Source organism: Saccopteryx leptura, chromosome 3 (assembly GCF_036850995.1).
Source record: "Saccopteryx leptura isolate mSacLep1 chromosome 3, mSacLep1_pri_phased_curated, whole genome shotgun sequence".
Lineage (NCBI taxonomy): Eukaryota > Metazoa > Chordata > Mammalia > Chiroptera > Emballonuridae > Saccopteryx > Saccopteryx leptura.
In genome coordinates, this window is record NC_089505.1 from 288,357,519 (window position 1) to 288,381,155 (window position 23,637).

Sequence of the window (23,637 nt, forward strand, 5' to 3'; positions counted from 1 at the left end):
GCATTCCAAGGAGTTCGGGTTGTCACAGGGAATCAGCAGCTGAAGGAGGGAACTAGCACATTTCTCACTGGATTCCCCATCTTGTGGCTATATCCTGGGCATGAAGGTCAAGGCATCAGACCCGGGGAGAAACAGTGAATGGGGGAGATTTTGGGACAAAACAAACCTCAGGTTGGCCCAAGGGACCCCCTCTGTAATAAGTCCGAGACTGGGAGTCAGATAGACTGCAGGAAATAGGAGAAAAGGCAGGGGCAGAGTGGGGCCTTGGGGGCCCAGCCTGAGGCAGCCTGCAACAGAGAAGAATCAGGGTTGTGAAGTCTGCCTCTTTTCTGGTCTGTTAGCCAGGGGTTGGGGGGGGGGAGAGGTGAGATGGGTAAGGATAGGCAGGTTGAGTATTGCAGTGGTCTGATGCTGGAACCAGCCAGCTCCTAGGCCTTAGACCCTAATGGTTGTTTCTTATTCATTGGAGTGAAGACTGAGGCCATGAAGGGAAAAAAATCAGGGATAGATTCTTAAAGTACATTTAGTCTTTTGGGGGCCAAAGGGAGTAGGGAAGGAAGAAAATGAACCTGAATGGCAGAAATAGGAATGAGGGGGTAGAAATGAGGGTCGGGACCCCAGTGCTCACCCTGGTGCAGAACAGGGTCCTGGCTCCGGCTCACTGCTTTCCCTGGTCTGGGGGATAGGGGATGTGGGGCCTGAAGAGCCTCTCATCCCTCTGCGAGTCGGCGGTGAGCCCCGGCCCAACCTGGGCCTAGCCTGTGGACAGGGAGTGGGCTAAGAGGCTGGGTTCTCCCACGAATATTTTTGCTTCCAGAGTTTTTATGAATAAGGGTATAGTTTAGTGGTTAACATAGGTACTGGGACCTTGAATTCCTGGGCACTGTCCCTGGCTGAAAGGGTAAGGCAGGATAACAGAACTCTTGGGTTCAATTTATATACTCTGAGTCTTACTTAACTGGGAGAGGCAAAATGATCTACCGTTTAACCTCCATGGCTGTCCTAGCTATCCTATGGCCAAGATCTGTCTGAGTAGAGAAGTACTTTGTAGAAAGATTTGGAGGGTTGATAGATCTTCCTAAGAGCCGCCTGTGCCAGACCAGTTTAAGCATCACCCATCCAGTCACCTGCCTATACCCAACTTTAGCCAACCTAGTATGGGGATCTAGACTGAATAGGAGTTGTCACTTCCAGATGTGTTACCTGGGGAATCCGGGACCCCTCCTGGCGGGAACTCGCCTCGGGCAGGTCTGGGCAGAAAGAGAGGAGAAGCTAAGGGCGGGGGCAGACAAAACCAAAGCTAGCAGCTGAGGTTGGGGTGTATCCAGCAGGGATATGGGGTTGGAAGCAAGCAAAAAACCTGGTTGCAGGGGATGGGGACAATGGACAGACGGGCACTCAGACACCAGAGCAGCTCTGATACGGTTGCAGAGGGGTCGGGGGGTAAAGCAGAACTGGGCGTTTTTCCCTCCTACATTTGTTGGGCTCTGCCAGAGTTGTTATGCTGGGGAAAGGGGAAGACCTAAAAATGTTACCTGTAATCGAGTCCTGATACAGGGGATCTGAGGTGCAGGTCCTAGTAGGCTTTTTCCAATCACCATGACAGCCTCTGGCTTGTCCCCTGAGGACAGGACTGAGCAGCTGTTCCCTGTGGAACAAAGGGAACTGATATCAGGGTGTAGGAGCCATGGAGATGAAGAGGTAAACTTCCTTAAGTCAAGGTTGCTCAATATTGGCAATATTGACATTTTGGGTTGGATAATTTGTGCCATTGTAGGATGTTTAGCACTAGATGGCTTTTCTTCCTCTGTTACCTCCCCATTTGTAACAACCAAATTGTCTCCAGACATTGCCAAATGACTTGGGGTGATGGGTGGTTGCCCTTGGTTGAGAAGCTTGGCATGCTGTAATCTGGTCCAAAGGGTGGCGCAAGTCAGAGCTTGAATCAGAACTCACTCAAGCTGAACTATGTGAATTTATAGGCCTTAGAGCAGGGGTCGGGAACCTATGGCTCGCTAGCCAGATGTGGCTCTTTTGATGGCTGCATCTGGCTCACAGACAAATCTTTAATAAAAATAATAATAACGTTAAAAATATAAAACATTCTCATGTATTATAATCCATTCATTTCCTACCACTCATGTTCATGGCTGTGGGCGGCTGGAGCCAATCACAGCTGTGCTCCGGGACAACACCAAATTTTTATTGGATAACGCGTAACATACACAGGTCATTGTATGGCTTTCATGGAATTACATTTTAAAATATGTGGTGTTCATGGCTCTCTCAGCCAAAAAGGTTCCCGACCCCTGCCTTAGAGTCTGTTCCAAATATGTGAGCATTTAAGGATCAAGTCAGCAAGACTGAAGACAGGTAGGTTGAGGGCCAGCCAATGATGAGAGTTAACAGATTAGGAGTAGCAGTCTCTGAGGGAAGTACAAGATGCTGGACCAGAGTTTTAGAAGTCATTCCTATCTAGTCCTTTACACAGCTTGGATATAACAAAATGAGAGCAGACAGCCAAGGTTTTATGTGGATGATCCGATCATGCATTTGCAGCGACGACGGGAAAGGTCTATGTTTGTTTGTTTTTTCATTCTGCAGTTTTTTCTAATGTTGCCCAGCTCCTGGAGTAAGGGAGTTTGAATAAGTAGCAGGTAGGAAAAGTCTTGAGGTTCCTCAACTATAAAAGTGATGATTAAATGAGATAATGTGCTCAGAACAGTGCCTGCTATATAGTAAAAACCTGCTAAATGGTATTTTATTACACAAAGACACTCATTAAATTCCAGCTTCCTGTACAAAGGCATGGGTGTTAGTAGTTTAGGATAATCCATGAAAATAACTGATGCCCTTGGTCTAGAGTGGCCTATATTACATCAAGTCAAGAAGGAAGTCCAGGTCAGGTGGCAACAGAGTTGCAAGGAATTCTTCAGGCTCAGGCCGGACCCTGGTCTACACCCTCCGTGGTAAGGAAGGAAGGAGGCTGGTCAACCTAGATTTCAGTGGCCATAGGTACAGACCTGATAGACTGAGTGACCTGGGCAGTAGGCAGGAGCCCATGGGGCATGAGGCTGCTGGAATAGAACTGGCAGGAGTTGGGGACGGGGCCAAGCTGCTTCGAGGAGGGCGATGGGTCAGTGACTGCTGTCGCCGTCTTCTGTCCTGGCTTCGGGGCTCTGAGTAGGACACAAGCAGATAAAAGGGCAGATAAGGGAGGCACTGTCACTCCACTGCCCCACTGGCTCTCCTTGGTCAGAGATGCCTGTTTTCAAGCTTGTCATCATCTCAGCATCCCTTGTCTGAAGTACATATAAGATGAGTAGAAAGACCTCTAATACTTAATCGAGTTACCCAGTTCTCAGCAAGCCCTCATCCTGCTTCACCTCTAAGCTAACCAGCTTACCCTGGCAAGGGAGTTACTGAGCTTGGCTTCTAAAATGGCTTTCCTCCGTTCTCTTCTTACCTCCAACTGCTCCTCTTCAACTCCTTTTCCTGCCCCTTAACTGGTGGTGTTCCCCCAGTTCTATGCTTGGTCCTCTCCTGCTCAGCATACTTGAAACTCCCAAATCTCCCTCTAGCCCTTCATTCTGAGCTGCAGTTCTCCATGTCCACTGGACATTTCTACTGGACGGTCTTTTATGACCCAAACCACATTCATTTTCTCCCACCCTCCCTATTTCGTGAAGAATCTGCTAGAAACCTTATCTTTGGACTTTTTCCTCACATTTAGATTTGTGTTTAACCAAATCTGGACAATTCTACCTCTGACTTCATTTGAATTCCTTCTTTATTCTCTCTTGCCATTCATTGCCAGTGTCTAGATACAGGTCTTTAGCTCATTCAGGCTTTTGGAAAAAATTCCCCACTGGTGTCTCTCTTTACAACCCATCCTTTACACAGGTGCCAGAAACTTATTCTAAAACACAGACCTGATCAAAAATCATTTTGGCTCAGACAAAGGGGAGATACTGAAGGTCATTTAAAGGATAGTCTAAACCAGGCGTCCCCAAACTACGACCCACGGGCCACATGCAGCCCCGAGGCCATTTATCCCCCCACCGCACTTCCGGAAGGGCCACCTCTTTCATTGGTGGTCAGTGAGAGGAGCACTGTAGGTGGTGGCCCTCCAACGGTCTGAGGGACAGTGAACTGGCCCTCTGTGTAAAAAGTTTGGGGACCCCTGGACTCTAAACCTTTGTACATAGCATTCAAAGGCCTGCCTACTGTGTTTCTGGACTATGCATCCTCAGCAGGATGCTGACTTGATCCTTTATCCCCTCTGCTACAACCCCTAGGGCTACTAGCTGTGTAGTTCCTCTGCAATGTCTGTTTCCTGGTGAAACCTTGAGTATCTTACATGTCCCATCTCAACTGTCACCTCTGGGAGGTCTTGACCATGATGGGTAGAATTGTTCTCTTTTCTTTATACTTTGTTCATTTGGCTAGTAATTGTGTATGGTTTCTGTAGCACATATTAAGTACTCAATAAATGTTTGCTGATATTCTAATTAGAACTTGAGTCTCTTGAGGGTAGGGACCTTCTCTAATAATATATATCCCAGTGCCTGTAAAACATTTTAATAAGCATTTTGTTTACCGGAATAGCAGACACGCTACAGACTGAGCTGGCTTAAGAATCCCTAAGGGCATATGGTTATACTCTATGGGGCAGCTCTCTCTGGTATTACAGTTCTGAAAAGTGGTTCTCCACTGACATAAATGGTGACTAGATGGGGCAGGGTGGCTTTTAGGTTTGGCAGTTCCTTCCTCATCACGGGGATAGCAGGTGCCAAATGCTCTCAAACTGAGTGAGCTAGTAACATTCATGGAGCTGAATTCAGTGCAGGTTCCAGGATGCCAGGATGCTTTGACACCTAACAAAGCAACATGATAGGTGTGAAAAGCCTCCAACTTAGGAAGTAGGTGACAATAACTTCATATTGTCTACCTGCACTGAGTAGTAGCCGCAGTAACAAGGCTACTTCTGGGAGGTCCCAAATCAAAATTTTTTTTTTTAAATTGATATTTACATGGATATGGATTAGAAGAAAGGGAGAGATCTCAGGATGGAAACTACTGTAGCTTTGAGTTTGCTGAGATGCTGCATACCAATTAAGAGTCCAAGACCACAGCCAAGAGTCAAAAACAACTGAATTAGGGGACTAGTAAGAGCTGGTACAGCAATGCCAACAAGACAATAGAAGCCACAGACTCAAGGCCATAGTCAGATAACCCAAAACATTACCCACCATCAATGACTTAGAGATACTGTAGAGCCCAGACTTGGGTAATTCTTTGGTTAAAATAGGGATGTCACCATGATGTCCAAGTGACAGCACACAGTAGGCAGAAATAATGAACTTGATAGAGGGGGAAACCGCGGGTTTCTAGATGGCCTGAGAAATCTCCACACACAGAGCATGTTGAAAATACATTAAGGGATGAAGCCTCAGCCACTCTAGGAAAGGATGAGAGAAAACAAGGAAGAGTGGGCGAACACCTTCAGGATGTTTGTAGGATCTAGTAAGAAATTGATAGGCCCTGGCTGGGTAGCTCAGTTGGTTAGAGCATCATCCCAAAGCACAGAGGTTGCCGGTCTGATCCCCAGTCAGAGCACATACAGGAGCAGATTGATATTCCTGTCTCTCCCTCTCTTGCTAAAATTGATAAACAATTTTTAAAAATTATATGTACTGACCAGGCAAGTGGTGCTACAGTGGATAGAGCGTTGGACTGGGATGCCGAGGACCCAGGTTTGAGACCCCAAGTTCGCCAGCTTGAGCATGGGTTCATCTGGTTTGAGCAAAAGTTCACCAACTTGGACCCAAGGTCGCTGGCTCGAGCAAGGGGTCACTCGGTCTCCTGAAGGCCCGTGGTCAAGACACATATGAGAAAGCAATCAATGAACTAAGGTGTCGCAACGAAAAACTGATTGATGCTTCTCATCTCTTTCTGTTTCTGTCTGTCCCTATCTATCCCTCTCTCTGACTCTCTCTCTGTGTCTCTGTAAAAAAAAAAAAATGTAAAAGGAAACTGATAAGAAGGTACGAAGCAAAACAGGCAAGTAAGTGAATGTAGAGATCATGGGAAAGATACTAAGGATACAACTCAGGAATCCTGTCCCATAGGAGAGTTTCAGGATAGAAGACAAGGTCTGGTTTAGGGGAGAAGCCTGATCTGTAAGGTGCAAGGCATTTAAAGATAGCATTTCAAATCATTAAAAGATCATTTAAGCCTGACCAGGCGGTGGCGCAGTGGATAGAGCTTCAGACTGGGATGCGGAGGACCCAGGTTTGAGACCCCGAAGTCGCCAGCTTGAACGCAGGCTCATCTGGTTGAGCAAAACTCACCAGCTTGGACCCAAGGTCGCTGGCTTAAGCAAGGGGTTACTCGGTCTGCTGAAGGCCCACGGTCAAGGCACATATGAGAAAGCAATCAATGAACAACTAGGTGTCACAACGAAAAACTGATGATTGATGCTTCTCATCTCTCTCCATTCCTGTCTGTCTATCCCTCTCTCTGACTCTCTGTCTCTGTAAAAAAAAAAAAAAAAAAAAAAAAAAAAAAAAGATAGTTTAAGATCTAGCCAGGCCTGCCTATAAATTTGGCAACGTAAGCACACAGCCGTTTCTCATATTTTGGCTGTTGGCCCACTCAGTCCCCACTGAGACAAGAATCAAATGGAGGAGCACTCTTATTATTTCTTGGTTCTGAGCTACAGAAATGGTGGTTTAAGGCTGAGTACAAGAGTGATGGGTGATCAGCTCTGTGTCCAGAGGTGAGATGGTGTTTTATGGTAATCAGCTATAGGGTCCATTTTGGGAGTGGCATGATAGTCCTGGGGCAAAGGTCTCAGGAAGTCAGATTGCCCTCACTGCATGTATTAGAATGGATCTTCTAAGGCCTCAATATAGAGGGGCAGTTATGTGACTTGTGCCTAGGTCCTGCATTATCCCCCCAAACAGTTTTGGAACTACCCGTGAATGTAGCACCCTAGATCTTATTTAATCCCTGGGAGGACTGCAGACCTGCTGTATGCCCTCTGAGGGCTGGGAAGGTGAGACAAGCATTCATTCAGCTCTCAACTTGCCTTTTATTAGTTCAGCAAATATTTGTTGATCATTTAATAAGAGCCATGCACGGTGCCAGGTGATAAGGGAATAAATAGATGTGTTAGGAGACATTTCCTGTCATCAAGTAAGTTTTAATCTATTTAACATGAAACTTTTGTTTGCAGTGGAAAAAGTAAAAGTGATGATGCCAGAGGCACTTTCCTGTGTCCTTTGACTTCTCAAAGGAACTTCTACTCTCTATTGGACCTTTTTATCTTCTCTACCAAATGCTGCCTGTCAGCTGAGCCAAGGCACCAGAGGCAGGAAAGGATTTTAGTATAGTTAACTATAAAACGGATTTAAGTGCCAGAGTTGGGAGGAATGAGAGCAGCGGTGGTCAGACAACAGCTGAAGATTTTACATTTAAGTCCCTTGTCTTTTACCCCAGTATCCCTCTGGGTAATCTGTCCTGCCCAGAGGGCCAGGACATATGGTTCAGTTACTGAGACTATTGCCTGAATCCAGGGCCAGGACTAATATGAAGCGAGTGAGGCATCTAGGGCGTGTACCATGTAAAGAGGCTCTTGCCTGACCCTGAGAGCAAGTGCCTTCCTAAACTGTGTGTCCTGAGCACCTGGCTGGCCTCCCCTTTTCCTTGCCCTGTTTTTGTCGGGGTTTTTTTTTATTCATTTTAGAGGAGAGAGAGAGAGAGAAGGGGGGGGGGAGGAGCAGGAAGCTTCAACTCCCATATGTGCCCTGACCGGGCAAGCCCAGGGTTTTGAACCGGCAACCTCAGCATTCCAGGTCAACGCTTTATCCACTGCGCCACCACAGGTCAGGCCGTTTTTTTCAATACATAACCAATAGAAGCTGGTTTGCCTCTCCTTTTCCCAGGCTCTCCTTTAAGCTCTGTCCCCACCTGCTTTTGCACCAGTATTTCACAGACGTTTGACTTCCCTCCATCTGTATCAGACATTGCCCAAAACCACTCCTTCCTCCTCCCCTGAAAGAGCTGCTGCAATTGCTGTCTGCGCTTCTGAGCCAGTGACAGGAACCTGCCCACAGGCCTGGGCAGGTGGTACTCACAGCCTATTGTGAGCTAGGGAGGAGGTAGAGAAGGTCCTGGCACTACGGTCAGAGTGCTGGGAGCCAGGGCTCTGAGTAGAGACTTCCAGCCTCCTGCCCCAGGAACATTCCTGTTCACCCCAAGTTAGCTACCTCTTGGCTTTCTAAAATGTCATCCCCAGCCTCTAAGGACAGAATCTGTCAGACTAATTCCTTGCCTCAAGCTTCTGGCTTGGCTACCTAGATCTTTTCTGAAATTTTCTGGATCGCCCAATCTCATATTTTGTTCTAGCCAATAAAGGATACTCACCAATTAAATGTATAGTTAAAAGTGGCCCTGGCCGGTTGGCTCAGCGGTAGAGCGTCAGCCTAGCATGCGGAGGACCCGGGTTCGATTCCCGGCCAGGGCACACAGGAGAAGCGCCCATTTGCTTCTCCACCCCTCCGCCGCGCTTTCCTCTCTGTCTCTCTCTTCCCCTCCCGCAGCTGAGGCTCCATTGGAGCAAAGATGGCCCGGGCGCTGGGGATGGCTCTGTGGCCTCTGCCTCAGGCGCTAGAGTGGCTCTGGTCACAACATGGCGACGCCCAAGATGTGCAGAGCATCGCCCCCTGGTGGGCAGAGCATCGCCCCATGGTGGGCGTGCCGGGTGGATCCCGGTCGGGCGCATGCGGGAGTCTGTCTGACTGTCTCTCCCTGTTTCCAGCTTCAGAAAAGATTAAAAAAAAAAAAAAAAGTGATATAATATTTATACAATCAGTGTAAATTTTCCTATAAATAACCTCACAAGATAAAAAACAATCCTTAGTCAAATCACAATCCCATTTTTGGGTTTGGAAAGTATAGGTGCTTTATAATTAGATCTCAACGAGCTGTGTTCTTCCTGTCTTGGAAGACCAAGTTTGTCTAGCTGTGGCAGAGGCCAAGGAGCCAGATGTGTGAAATGTCACAAAGCTCCAGTACAGACAGGTCACATTTAGACAAAGAAGTGGTTCCAAGGCTGGAAGATGCCAAGTCCAGACACCACGGTCTGCATTACAGGTCCCTTTCTCACACCAGGGCCAGTCTCCCATCTTGGAGTTGTATCAGGGACTTGAAGAGATGAAGCAGCAAAAACTGCAGCACCAGCAAATGCCCAAGAGAACATAGGAGGCAAGAATCCCTTCCAGCTCTTCACAGTATTTCTGGGTTGGTATTATTAGCAACCTTCTTGGTCCCTTTATTTTAGAGACATAGTTTCTTAGCTCTTACAAATTTTTATTGAAGTCCCTGGGATGTCTCTACTCAAATTAGCTTTCTTTTTTCTACATCTAAGCTCAACCACCTATGGGAAGATAACTTCTTACTTGGTTTTACCTGCACCTGTATGTGGGTGACTCCTAGATCCAACTCTGATGTCACCTTTTCTCCAGTTTGGCCCTTTTTCTGCTTGTAGGACATCTCCATATAGATAGTCCATGACATCCAAGAATATCTAAGAGAAACTCATCACTTTTTCTTCAACAATGTCTCAGTTTCTTTAGCTTATAGCCCTGAATCTCTCTTAGTTCATCTCTCTCCATCATCACTGAGTACTGCCACTTCCATTTCTAATAGTCTATTTATCTCTCCAGACCTGGTACAGGCAATAGTCTTCTCATGTATAAACTACTTCAAGGACCATTCCCTCCCCTCCCCTGCCTGATACATACAATTTAGATAGCTCTCTTAACATGTCTTTTGTTTCCATCATTCTCAGAAGCATATTATGTCTTGTTAATGCATAATCTTTGTTTTTTTGTTTTGTTTTTGCGACAGAGTGATAGGGACAGACAGACAGGAAGGGAGAGAGATGGGAAGTATCAATTCTTTGTTGCGGCTCCTTAGTCTCCTTAGTTGTTCATTGATTGCTTTCTCATACGTGCCTCGACCGGGGGGCTACAGCGGACTGCAGACTGAGTAACCCCTTGCTCAAGCCAGCGACCTTGGGCTCAAGCTGGTGAGCCTTGCTCAAACCAGATGAGCCCGCGCTCAAGCTGCTGACCTCCGGGTCTCAAACCTGGGTCCTCAGTGTCCCAGTCCGATGCTCCATCCACTGCGCCACTGCCTTGTCAGGCACATTGTTGTTGTTTTTTTTTATAAGCTATTTTATGTTTTTTTGTTTTGTTTTGTTTTTACAGAGAGAGAGAGAGAGGGATAGGTAGGGACAGACAGACAGGAACGGAGAGAGATGAGAAGCATCAATCATCAGTTTTTCGTTGCGACACCTTAGTTGTTCATTGATTGCTTTCTCATATGTGCCTTGACCGTGGGGCTACACCAGACCGAGTAACCCCTTGCTCAAGCCAGCGACCTTAGGTCCAAGCTGGTGAGCTTTGCTCAAACCAGATGAGCCCGCGCTCAAGCTGGTGACCTTGGGGTCTCGAACCTGGGTCCTCCGCATCGAGGTCCAACGCTCTATCCGCTGCGCCACCGCCTGGTCAGGCACATCTTTGTTCTTAAGACAATTCTTTCTCCCACCTCTCTTCACCTGACTGTCGTGGTAAAGGGCTCTGGGCCAGCTAGTACCCTTGCTTTAGGTCCTCTCTCTGCAGCAGCTCTGGTGCTGGCTCTCATTCTCCTCTGCGTGTTTTTTGTCAAATCATATACCAACCACCACCCGTTCTTCAAAACAACTTCTCAGCTAAACCTTCTTGAACTAATTACCCTTGTGTCTATCTGACAGTGGCTCTCCAAGTCCCCTGCAATGTGTATGTACTTTCATGCTGTGTTTATTGTCCTTTCTTCCTATTAAGTTTCAGATCAGCCAACTAGGACTTACTTTGTACTGACATGCCTATTTCCTATTAGTTATGTGGGGAAGTAACAAAGAAAGACAATTCATGTCCCTCACTCAAGAGCTTAATGTAGCTCCTGCAGTGGAAGGGGGAGAGGGAGGATGTTTAAAACTGCCTGGAATCCTCCAGTGAGCCTAGTATAGGCTCCTTCCCATTTCCCTTCTGTAGAAAAGGAAGACTTTATGATGGATGCTGATATTCCTTGTAGGAACCATGAGTTATGAGAAAAAAAAATTGTCCCGTTTTAAGATGGGAAACTTAAGTATACCAGGGCATGAAAAGACATAGTGTGAATAATTCTTGCCACTTAACAGCTGTGCCATCTTGGACCAGTCACTCCTAACAGCCTCAATTTTCTCATCGGAGAAATGGAAACGTGAGCCCTCCCACAGGCATCTTGTAAGGATTAAATGAAATATATATGTGATACTATTCTATTCACTGTTTAATATTACTTAAATATAAGGCATTATTATTACTTTAATGCTGTCCTTCCAACACAGTATGCAAAAGTATTCTTTTCCAATGAAGACAGAATCTCAAAGAATAAGACTTGGACTATAAGCAGAGGTAACTATGATGCATGTCAGGGACTGAAGACTATACTGGTCAAAGCTGGGAAGGACCACTGCTGTCTCCTCTGTGGCTACTCTAACTAGCGCAGTCAGATTCCACAGCAATGACCCAGTACATGTTTGGTTTGCACCAAAAGCTCTGATACAGGCTGATGAGCAGGAAAGGGCTAACAAAGATGAGTGCATCTTGAAGACCAGCAAAATTCTTCCAGCTTCTAAGCCTCCGTACTTGGCAAGACTTCTGTAGCCCAGAAGCCACATACAATATTCAATATGCTTTGTGGTTTAGTGTACTTCCAGAAGTGGCACTGCGACAGTCCCCCCCACCTCCCCCTAGTCTGGGTCACTCCCAAGAAATGGCTCCGTGGTCCTTTCATCTTCATTTTCCATAGCGGTCCAACTGTTTCTGGTATACATTTTGACCCAGAATCTCTTATCAGGCAGGGTCTCATCAGGCCAAACTCGGGATACTAATGTAAAGTTGAGCAATTGTGGCCACTGCTGGAAGGGGCGAGACTATTGTTTGTAAGCCTACAACAGAATATTTCATTTTTCTTTGGAAAAATTGGAATCTTTTTAACACTTTGAGTATGCTCTGAAGCCAGGAACAGTCTCAGCTCTTAAGGCCTTGGATAGGATTCTCCACTATTCTACAGAGCTGCAGTTTGGATTGTGAGGGCATTTCCTTATACTGCCTCCAACAAGACAGCCTGACACTGTCTTCGGAGGCTCCATGTCTCTGTGTGGTCGTGCTTCAACTAATGTTTTATCCTTAGAAACACCCCTGCCTCCCAACATACGCTGAAGCTCCGATACCCATGACCCCCACCTGTGCCAGCCACACGCAATCCTGCTCTGGAGCTCAGGCCGCAGGGAACACCAAGGTCGCAGGAGAAGCTGCAGATACTGCTAAACTAATTTTATTGATTCACACCCTTGGTCCCAGTTCAAGTGTATATTTTTTCAAGCTCACTTCCCCCAACAATGCCCCAAACAACTGAACACCTGTTGCAGGGGCTCCCAGACTAGCTTACCTCTCACGGGGCCCAGCACCCGGTGGCTGACCTTCTGGGTGCTGGAGCCCAGGCCTGGCAGCCTCGCAGGCCGACTGCCGTGGAAAGGAAAGCTGGGGGAGCTCTTCATCTGTGGAGAGTTTTGTTGGCTGCTGCTGCTACCACCAGCACTTGTGCCAGTGCTAAAACTCCGCGTGCGGCTCAGGGTATTTTCAGAGCAGGAAACCGGCAAACCGCTGCAAAGAAGCAGATGCCAGATAACCAAGGGCCAGGGAGGCTGTGTCCCTGATCCTTCCCCATGGTCTGATTCTCAGTAAAGCTTCACCTCTGGGATGAAAAGGCATAGGGACTCATCCCAAGGGAGAAAGGAGGAATTCTTGTTCATGTCTGAGGTGTCTAACCTGGGGCATACCAGCTGATCTCAGAATGCCTAGAAGCCCTTGTCACACATACATGCTCCAGCAGAAAACATACCAAGAGCCACAAGGGCCATCCCTGGGCAGCTTAAACTCCCAGTAAATTCCTCCCTTATTGCCTTGGTGCTGGCCTTTGGACCCCTCGGTCAGTTATTCACAACCCCTGGAAGCTGAGCCCTGACCCCACCCCAATTATATTTTATTTTGGGCAGGGCTCTGGAGCATGGAATCCCCTAGCCTGATTTTCACATATATAGGATGTAGCTCCAGGTAAAAAGGAAAGAGGATCCCATTCTCAACAAATGAGCTAATCTTATGAATTTCAATTTACCCTGAAAATATTTACCACATGGTCCTTTTGTAAGTAGGAAAGGAACACAGATCCTTGGGAATTCCTTGCTCTAAAGCCCTGTTCCACCCTCAGACCCTTTCTCCCTCCCACCCTGCTGGTCTTACTTGTTAATTTTGGGTGGAGTTCGAGAGCCTCTCTTCTTGTTGACACCCACATTCACAGTGCTGCTCAGGCCTCGAATGCTACGCACATGTTTTAGCATCCAGGCCCGAAGGTTTGTGAGGCTGCTGTGCTCAGACAGCACGATTCGGGGCCACGGATTGCATTCTGCCATGTCCAGAGCTGCAATGGCCATAGCTCGTCCCACCTGTGAGGGAGTCCAGTTGGCTCAGCCTCTCGGTCTTCCAACCAAGGCTGCTGTGTTGGGGTGGGGTGCACAGCACAGTGGAAGGGAGAGTGAGGCCAGGCCTGTTTATTCAATGGGTACTTTAACTTTTGTGCCCAGGCTGTGCATCACAAGTGGCTTAAGAGCTGCTCCCTAAACCACTGTTCATTTGGGGGCTCTCATTCATTGTGACCTGGGGCAAGTGTGCTTTCCGGCTGGCACCAAGGAGTTCTCCCAGCAGATGGTGTTTGGATCTCTTCTGTAACCCACAGCTGTTTCTACTCCTCTTATGCCCCAGGACACCAGGGATCATCAAGACCACTGTAGAGAGGGTGCTGTTAGCCCAGGAGTGAACTAACCCAATAGAAGAAAGACAAGCTCAAAGCAAAAAATCTGACTCAGAAGTACTAGGGGATTTTCTGTGGCAGAGGGTCAGAAATAGTGCCCATTTCTCCTCCCAGTACTATTACAGTCAGAGGCCTGCTCCTAGGAACTGAGGAAAAGAACCACAGTGGTGAGATGGCGGTAGTAGTGAGCCTCTCTTCAGAGGACCTGAGCTAGGCAGCAGGACTGAAGGCCTTTCCAGACTTTGAGGTTCTCCTTTTCCCCACCCAGTTATCCCATGTATTCATACCTGCTCAAACAATTCCACAGTGTATCTGGAGGGGAAAGCCGGCGGGGGTGGGGGGCTGGCACGCCCGTTGTCATGGCAGGCGGCTGGGATGCTGTTTACTGAGCGTCCAGTGTTGTAGTTGCATTCAAGTGTGTAGCTAAGACACAGAGACCTTTATCAGCGCCTTGCTTGCACAGAATCAGGACTTTGGGGACAGTCTAGGCGGCTTAATAAGGTAATTACTTAGAAAACAAATGGACACAAAAAGAAAGTCCTAATTCCTAGCCACCAGCAACTGCCCTTGGCACTGTATCATGTACCAAAGAAGTTCCAAAAACTAGAGCCAATAATGCTAATCATGAACCTGCCTTTTGAGAAGACTTGGGCCATCCCTTGCCGCTCAAACCCCCTAGAGTGGGTACTGCTTTCTTTAGGGAAGCTATTTTATCAACCGTACCCCAGTTTGTACCCAACCTGTGGATTATCCCTGAGGCTTTGTAGATTGCAACCCGGCCACTTCCCTCCTTAGACTGGCCGTCTCTGCGGTCTCGGGCATACATGTTCTTCTCTGAGAAATTGCAACCCTGGAAGTCGAAGTGGGCTGAGTTCAAGGAGATGAGCTTTGGATACAGCATATTTTCTACCTGTTTGAGGAAGGAAAAGGCAATTCAGAAGACGGAGAAAGAAGAAATGAGGGCAAGGAAGAGATGGCAAGCATGGAGCCATGTGACTTAGATACCTTCACAACCATCAGCAGTGGACAGCGTTTCTTGAATTCTCACGGAATGTTTGACATTATTTCCGGGTGTTGGAAAGGTGCAATTCTACCTCTTTTTAAGCTCTTAGCTTCTTCTTTCCAATAATGCAAAATTTTCCTTCTCCCCCGGTTTCCCAAACTCTAGAAAAGACTACGATGCCGACAGTTTGACACTCTTTCAAGGTCATGATGTAACAGGCCCCAGTGCCATCCCTTCTTGGCCCTTTGAAGGCTGTTCAGAAGTAGTCCACCTTTTGCAGCCATAGGCCTTCCAGCAAGAAGGTCACCTTCCCTTTGTTCATGGCCTAACTTTTATCTCCTAACCTGTAACACTTCCCACACTCACATGACATTCTGGATTCCTACCTGGGTGCTCTCATCACTAAAGCTGTTTCCATACATGAAGCAGCCTCTTTTGGAAGCATGTCCGTGCAGGTCCACATAGTAAGCAACACCACTCTCTTTGGGTGGAATGGTGTCGGGGGCTGGCTGCTCAACCTCAGTGGACTCTTCTGGCATAATCCACACACTGCTGGTCTCCTGCTCTGCTGGCTTAGTCTGTGGCCAGGCCTCAGAGTCACCCCCATCAGATGAGTGCCCAAGGTGAGCTTCATTTTGGAGATTGTTGGCCTTCTCAAGGTCAAAGAGGGGAGCATCAGGGGGGAGATGGGGACTGTGCTGTTGCGCAGAGGGACTCTGGGAGTTCAGACGGGAGTGCACGTGGTGGTAGAGAAGCACCGCTTTAGCCCCGTAGATGGCTGGGTGCAGGACTGCATCAGGCTTCAGGTACTGACGGTTCAGGTTCACTCCACGTGAGTCGGTGCTGTAAGGAAATGAGTACTGAGGCAGAGTCTAGAGGGCTGGACCAGCAAGGCAGACATTAGCGTAGATGAGAAGAAGGCTATGGGAGACTGACTTTTCAAATGAGACTGAAGTTGCATTAGGGAAGAAAAGACTGAGAATATGCCCTCTCCTTGGTCGGCTATCCTGCAGAGAAAACTAAGGATAGGTCCCAGATGGACCTGTAGTTATTCCATCTCTGCTCCTTCCTGAGAGTGCACTAGATCAGTGGTCCCCAACCTTTTTGGGCCATGGACCGGTTTAATGTCAGAAAATATTTTCATAGACCAGCCTTTAGGGTGGGACGGATAAATGTATCACGTGACTGAGACAAGCGTTAAGATTGAGTCTTAGACGAATGTAACAGAGGGAATCTGGTCATTTTTTAAAAATAAAACATCGTTCAGACTTAAATATAAATAAAATGGAAATAATGTAAGTTATTTATTCTTTTTCTGCAGACCGATACCAAATGGCCCACGGACCGGTACCGGTCCACGGCCCAGGGGTTGGGGACCACTGCACCAGATGGGATCTGACTCCTTGGGTCACTGGATGGTTAAAGGGGCTTGCCCTTGTCAGGGTGCAAGAGGACTGGGAACACCGGAGAAGGTAGATGAGAGGCTGCTAGTATTTCACTGAGATGCAAGGCATGAGAGGGACAGAACAACCCAGAGAGGCTGGGGAGGCTTCTTACCGGTAGTGGCCCCGGGCCACGCCGTCTGGGTTCAACATGGGAATCAGTTTAAAGACAAAGAGGCGACGTAGGGTTTGGGCTCGGGGATCATCAGGTCGAAGGATGAAGTCCAAAAAGCCATTGAAAACAAAGCTAGATGGAGTCTCTCCGGGGTGTACCCTACTGCTTAAGAAGAATATCTGATGTGGAGAAGAGAAAAGTCATTGGGTCAGTTACACTATAGTTCCACTGGAACAGTATTTGGGGGGGAGGATGAGGCAGGAATAGCCACTGGGTTTCCAGCTGGCCGAGTTTGTAAGTGAAACAGGAGCTGTCACATTTGCCTCAGAATTCAGGCTGAGGTTGAGTCCAAGATGTCTAAAGATAATGTGGCTTTAAGCTATCAACAGTGCCTGGACTAGGAAAAGGTCAGGGTCCTACCTTTATACTATTTCCACTCACCCTCTTGCCTGTGAAATGGAATGGTCGGGGGGTGCTGATATCAGGAAATAGCTGCTCGAGACGGGGCTCTCGATCTTCTCGAAGCCCATGGCAGGAACTGATTGTTAGCAGATCTACACGAAGGCCATCCAGAGAATAGCAAAGGACCTCCCGGTGGTAATAGATGGTATCCAGGGGACTGCAGGGACAAAAGTCTTTAAGCCAGGAGAAATCCCTAAAGTCTTAGCAAGAGGTAGGCCATATCGTGAGCCCAGGCTTTGTAGGATCTGATATTACACCCTAACCACTGGGGGTCTTACAGTCCCTCATAGTGTTAAGGCAGGCTGAGGATTTGGGTGGGTCTGTACTGCCAGAATGCAGAGTACAAGACAGGATGAACTTGTTTTAACTCCAGTTCATGGCTCCCTAGGGTAGATTACTTTGCATAGACAAAGAGAGCTGCCCTCTGTTGGGACAGTAAAAAGGTGTACTGAGCAATGGCAGTGCTAGCTACATTCTGGATAACTGTTGGGAGCTGGGCTATCCTGGGCCTGAACTGGACAGGTGGGTGAGTGGAGTATAGGTGATGGTATGTTGAGATCAAGGTCACACAAATGTATTTGTCAGAGGTACCCAAAGTCCCACATTCTGCACAGAGAAAAGAACTGATGAAGTTTTGGTTCAGAGCTGCTTCTGGTCCAGGACTGTGTGGCAGGAGTAGGAATGGGATTGGCACCTGCTCTGGGTAGGGTGGCTCTCCAGAAAGCGCTGGTCTAGCTGGCTTAGCAAATCCTGGCAGTCACTGTAGGAGAAGGGGTAGCAGAAGGCGAAGAAGGTGGTGGCCCCACGGCCCTCCACGAAACGGTGAACAAAGGATAACACAAACTGCGTCTCTGTCATCTGAGGAGCAGAGGAGGAAGAGGGAGGGGCAACATGCCATCGGTGTCAGAACTAAGATCCTATTGGAGTGAGCAGGAACTGACCTCACATCCTCATCACATTTACCAGCTTCCCCCCACCCTGAGACTTTCCAAATAACAACCAGCTCCTCTGAGGCTTCCTGAGGCAGGGGCTTATCCTGGATTCCTGTTAGCACTGCAGGGAAAGCTGGTACCAAAGCCTGGTGATCTGCCTGCCTCATGTTCAGTACCTAGGGTAACTCTTCCCTTCACTCCTCTACTTTCAGCACCCTGGTCTCTTTCCTCCTCATGAGTAACTTACCTCAAAGGTGGGCCGCTCTCGAACACGCTCCCAGCGTGGCCGGGTGGGCAGTGTACGCACAAAGGGGGCCATGCCCTGGGAATACAGCTTGCTCTGCTTGTTCATGTTCATAATATTGATCTTGATGAGTTTCCCTGGACATCCTCCCCGGACACTGAAGTAAAACCATGACCTGAAGGCCAGAGTAGGAGAGACAGGTTATTATATATGACAGGGCTAGAGATGGGATATGTGGGAGAGTAATAAGGAGAGAGGGAGGGAGGGAGGGTAGCATGTCGGTACAAACTGGAAGTCAAAGGGCTAACCGAGCATGGGTGTGCAGACAGGGACATCCCCTCTCTTATCCTTCTTCCACCCTCCATTACTTTCCTCTTACCTGTTCCCATTCTCAAATTCTGTTTCAGCACAGTCTGGTCGAGTCCACACGTTAAACTCATAGTCAGGGCAAGAGGCAGTGCTGCTGGGAGCTAAGGCCCCCGCCGCTACACCTTCCCCATCACTAGCCACAGCTTCCACTTTCTCCACATGGGCTAGGTTCCCTGAATCAAACCGCGAACTGAACAGCAGGCCGTCACAGCGCAGCTCCATGCTGGGGCTGGGAAAGCATCCTCCTGCCTCACTCTGGCCCTGAGAGCTGGGGAAAAGGGGGGAGGGTCAGGGAGGAGAGGGAGGAAAAATGAAAACAAGGTTTCTGGCTATCTCCAGATAAATGAGAGCTACTCTTACGGAGCGCCCTATGAAGCAAGAAGCTCTCTCCCTGTCAGAAAAGGTAAAAGTGGCCTTCCGGCAAAGGCCAGGAGAAAGCTGTATTCTGTCCCCACACTAAGGGTTATAACTGACCTAAAAGGACTCCATTTTACTACAGCTTGGCTATTCCAAAATGAAATAGTGGCTTAACTAGGTTGAGAAATACTAAGAAATACTAGGAAATACCAGACTCTAAGCTTCTTTGCAGCCTAAAGATTAGAGAATATGAGAGTTCAGATTGCCCAAACCTAGCCAAGATACGCCCACCACCACACATGGCCATCTTGAAAGACGGGCTAGTCTGGATCTCTGCTTCCGGGATTGACACCCCCCCCCCCCCCTCCGCAAAAGAGTGCAAAGAACCAAATGTCTAAGTTTAAATGGGCAGCTTCCTATCTCCATTCTTCTGTTCTCACAACCACTGAGCAGCCATTCTTCTGTTGCTCCCCTGAGCCCTGGAAAGCCTGGTTCTTCATTTTTTGTTAATACTCTATGCCTATTATGGAAGAAAACTAGAAAAGTGTGGACTTTCTCTATTTCTGCGGACCTGGGCAGAAGTCCCTTGCTCACCTAGACTGCAGCTCAGTTCCAATTAGGGCACGGGTCTGTTTCCACCCCTCTCCAGACCTGTAAGCACTGGAGCCCCTAACTAGGCTACTCTGGTAGTTGTGGGTGAATGACAGGTTTGTCAGTACCCCTTAAAAAGTGGCTAGTCGAGAACCACTTGGGGTTTCTCGACCCTGACTCTGAAGGACCGAGTTTGCCCTGGGCAAGGTGGGTTTGGAGGCGTGGGATGGGTCAGTACAGATTCACAGCAGAGGGAGGATGGGAAGGGTCAGAGGCGAGGCCACCGGAGTGGGGGTGGACGGGGAAGCCGGGTTGAGGGGTGGAGTGGGAGTCCAGAATGGCCCGGGGCTGAAAGGGCTGAAAAGGGGGCGGCACCGGGGCGGGCGGGGCCCGCACTCTACGCAGAGCCCCTCACCTCTCTCGGGGCCGTTGATCCCGCTCCCTCTCCCGCTAGCGAAGCGCCACCTCGGGCCCCGGCACCCAGGCCCTCTACCCAGGATCCAAACAAAACCGGAGCGCCGCGGTGCCGGTACCCCGCTCTGCCAGGAAACAAGAAGTCTCTCGCCTATTGGCCGTGGGTACAGCTGGCTACCCGCCCAGTAAAGTTCGCTGCCATTGGTCAGTGCACAGGGTTCCCTTGCACGTGAGAGGGTACCTGAGCCCCTGCGATTTGGGGACTTGGCCCGCTGGTCAAGCAGAAGGGTTCCGCCAGCGTCTTCCACGGAGAGAGTTAACGGCCTGCCCACCGGGAGGAGAGAAACACAAAGGGACGAAGAAGTAAACTAGGAAAGAGTCACCTTTAAAATAAAAGGACAATCTGTGAAACTAGTCATTGCCCGCCGTGCTCCTCTGTGTACTACAAGAACTGAACAGGTTCAGTGGATTTCCCGATGGTCATGGATTTTTCCAGTGTGTGGGGGCAAAAAGCGAGTGGAGGATGCGGGCATCGATCCCGCTACCTCTCGCATGCTAAGCGAGCGCTCTACCATTTGAGCTAATCCCCCGGTTGTCACTAGCGGCCTTCCGTTTACCTTACAGGTTGTTGCAAGCTGTCTGCTGACCAACGAACCAACCGAAATTCGGGACAGTTATTTAACAGTGGAACCATGGGCAAAACATTAAGAAATAGGAATAACTACACGTAAGCAAGAATAATAAAGCCTTGTTTAAATTTAAACACGTGTTAATATCTCTGCATCCACAAGAAAGTTGTATTTAACGTACCCTGACTACTTCTTATATGTTTTACCAAACATAGGAAGTGCTCACGCAAATTCAGCTTGCCTCGAGGTAACTGAATTTGCGGGTTAAAAATATTGTAGGAAGTCCTTCGAGCCGGAATCGAACCAGCGACCTAAGGATTGCCACAGCTCATCCACTACAGTCCTCCGCTCTACCAACTGAGCTATCGAAGGCCCCGCTGTTCTTGCGGCCTGCCGATTGCCCTCTAATACTTACTGAGGCCTCGCCACTCCACGTTTTCAGGATTTTCTGGATCCTGGAGTCCACCAGAAACTCACTCAGGCCGAATCCCTCTAGGTCACACAGAAGAAAGGACGCCGGAGACAGAAGTGCAAGCAAAGGGCCCGTTTCCCAACCCTGGATGAAGGAAACACGGGCAATACACTTCCCTTCCGTTTCCTTGCTTTCTACAAACAACCCCCCCCCCCCCCACACACACACACACAGTGGCTTCTGTAGAATTGCAGACGCTTAGAGATCCCGCCCGCAACCCTGAGCTTCTGGGCAGCATCGCCCGGCCCGTCCGGCACGCACGCGTGCTCTACAATTGCAAAGGGCAAGCCCCGTTTGCAAAGCCGAAGACTTGCTTTCGCTCATTTCTGCTCTACATGTCCCTTCGCTTTTTCCCGGGACGCCAAGAAAAAAAAAATCTTACTGCTCTGCTGATGTGAAGTACATACATTCATTCAATTAACCAACATTTTTGTCAGGTTCCATTTGTCCTGGCTAGGGCGAGAAGGATACCAACCACGGAGCCGGTCGAGGCTTGCAGGCGTTGCGGGACTAGCTGGAGGGGCCCGGAGAGGGTCCTTGGGCGGGGCCATGCCCACCCAGTCCCCGCCCCAACTCGGTTCACACCTTCACCTCTTTCCAGGGGCCTGTAAAGCCGGCCCACAGTCCTTTGCCCACCAGAAACTCCCGGGGTTTAAAAACAAAGAAAACCAACTCTTCTGTGAAGCCTTGCTTCGCAGTCTGGCGAAGTGGGTGTGCGGGGAGACCTGGCTTCCATTTCCAGCTCTGGAGCCAACTGCCTGTGCAACCTGGAGTCGTGGGTCAGGTGGTGCCCCTCGCGTCTCCGACATTTTATGGGTTCCCGTAGGCTGAGCTTTAAATCCGCGGTCTCTGATGTCGTTGAGCACGACACGGCTTTGCGCCCACCCACAAAACAGGTTAACATTTTGGTGTAACTTTGTTCTGTTGCTGCAGATGCTACCATTGTGTCCCAGAGCGTTATCTTGGGATGTTGAGTACTCTTTCTTAGTCGGAGAAAGGGGAGGTCTGGGAAGTAGAACATATTTATGTTGCCTTTTTTTTCTCGAAATTCACATAGTAATTAACAAATTTTAAAGTATGAACAATTCAATGGCGTTTAATGCATTCACAATGTTGTGCAAAATACCAACTCTCTCTAGTTTCAAAACTGTTTTTGTTTAATCACCCACAACATGTACCCTTTAGCGATAGCTCCCCACTAGTCTGCTTTCTGTCTGTATGGATTTAAGTATATTATCTGGAGATTTCATAGACAAATCATAAAACATGTGACCTTTTGTTTCTGATTTCTTCCACTATGTTTTCAAGACTTATCCAAGTTGTAGCCTGTATCAGAGCTTTCTCCCTTTTCAAATGACTAAAACTATTCCCTATTTTTATCCATTCATCTGTTTTAATGGACATTTGCGCTATTTACACCTTTTGGTGTTTATGAATAATAAGTTTTATAAACATTTGTGTACAATTTCTGTGTGGATATATGTTTTCACTTATCTTGGTTATATACCTAGGAGTGGAATTGCTGGGTTTTATGGTAATTATATGTTTAACTCTTTGAGCAACTACCAAACTGTTTTCCCTGGTGTCCAAACCATTTTACATTCCCACCAGCAGTGTCGGAGGGTTCCAATTTTTCCACATCCTTGTCAACATTTATTTTCTGTATTTTCTATTATAGAGAGTATTTCAATAAATTAAGCTCAATTGATGAGCATTTTCTTATATCATTAAAGATTCTTTGGAATCATTTGAATAGCCATTTCCCATCCTTTGGTTTTACCACAACTTATTTAAATATTCATCTTATTATTGGACACAGTTTATATCTAATTTTCAATACTGCTACAATAAATGTCCTGGAACATAAATCTTTGTCCATATTTCCATTTACTTTTCTATTCTCCAAAATATATGTATATATTGTTAATCTTTAAAAATATATTATTTTTACATATTTGGAACTTCACATAATTTTGAAAAATAACTTACAAAATGGCAGAATATATTTTTAGGAGTGGAATTAGTTGAAGTAGCATGAAATTTTTAAACCTTTTGATAAATATTACCAAGGTATTTCCCCAAAACATTAAAACAATTTTTATTATAGCATTCAGAGTATATTATCACTTAAAAAATTCTTTGTTAGTATGATATGCAAAAGTAAAGTGATATCTCATTTTATTTTTTAGATTTTATTCATTTTTTAGGGAGAGAGAGAGAAAGAGAGAGAGAGGAGCAAGAAGCATCAACTCCCATATGTGCCTTGACCAGGCAAGCCCAGGGTTTTAAACCAGGGACCTCAGCATTCCAGGATGACATTTTATCCACTGTACCACGACAGGTCAGGCTCACTTTAAATTTGTACTTTTTAGCTAATGAAATGAACTTTTCTCAAGTCTATTGTTCACTTGCATTTGTCTTTTATCCATATTTTTATACTGTTTACTGCTTTTCTTATAAATTTGTACGAGTTCTTGAACATTAAGGATGTGTTTATGAAAACCTCAATAAGGAAATGGAAGTCTTCATCAACACAGCAACTTGACCATACACAGAACATTCCACTCAACAGCAGCAGAACACACATTCTTCTCAAGGATACATGGAATATTCTCCAGGATAGCTCATGTTAGGCAGAAAGTCTC

General features: G+C 47.5%; 1 protein-coding gene and 1 non-coding gene across 8 annotated transcripts; both read right to left on the bottom strand.

Annotated features, from left to right (window-relative positions):
* Window positions 1-20: 20 nt before the first annotated feature.
* On the bottom strand, window positions 21-20,025 carry AGBL5 (AGBL carboxypeptidase 5). 7 transcript variants are annotated; one of them, XR_010750460.1, is made up of 16 exons: window positions 19,893-20,025; window positions 18,540-18,797; window positions 18,164-18,335; window positions 17,679-17,842; window positions 16,964-17,141; window positions 16,523-16,701; window positions 15,352-15,808; window positions 14,703-14,872; window positions 14,250-14,385; window positions 13,395-13,597; window positions 12,544-12,758; window positions 3,024-3,179; window positions 1,536-1,648; window positions 1,204-1,250; window positions 629-759; window positions 167-287 (listed from the first exon to the last, which is right to left on the bottom strand). XR_010750460.1 is itself a non-coding variant. In XM_066378688.1 (15 exons), exons 2-15 carry the CDS (start codon window positions 18,749-18,751, stop codon window positions 116-118), a joined length of 2,574 nt encoding a protein of 857 aa, XP_066234785.1. In that variant the 5' UTR covers window positions 18,752-18,797; window positions 19,893-20,025; the 3' UTR covers window positions 21-115. The 7 variants fall into 7 exon arrangements, 6 of the variants coding, with proteins under 6 accessions (XP_066234785.1, XP_066234788.1, XP_066234787.1 ...); XM_066378688.1 differs by lacking the exon at window positions 629-759 and having other exon boundaries at window positions 21-287; XM_066378689.1 differs by having other exon boundaries at window positions 147-759.
* A 778-nt stretch (window positions 20,026-20,803) lies between these two features.
* TRNAY-GUA (transfer RNA tyrosine (anticodon GUA)) lies at window positions 20,804-20,892 on the bottom strand. The gene is given in 2 exon segments: window positions 20,804-20,839; window positions 20,856-20,892. It is a non-coding gene; the product is annotated as a tRNA-Tyr (tRNA).
* Window positions 20,893-23,637: the final 2,745 nt, after the last annotated feature.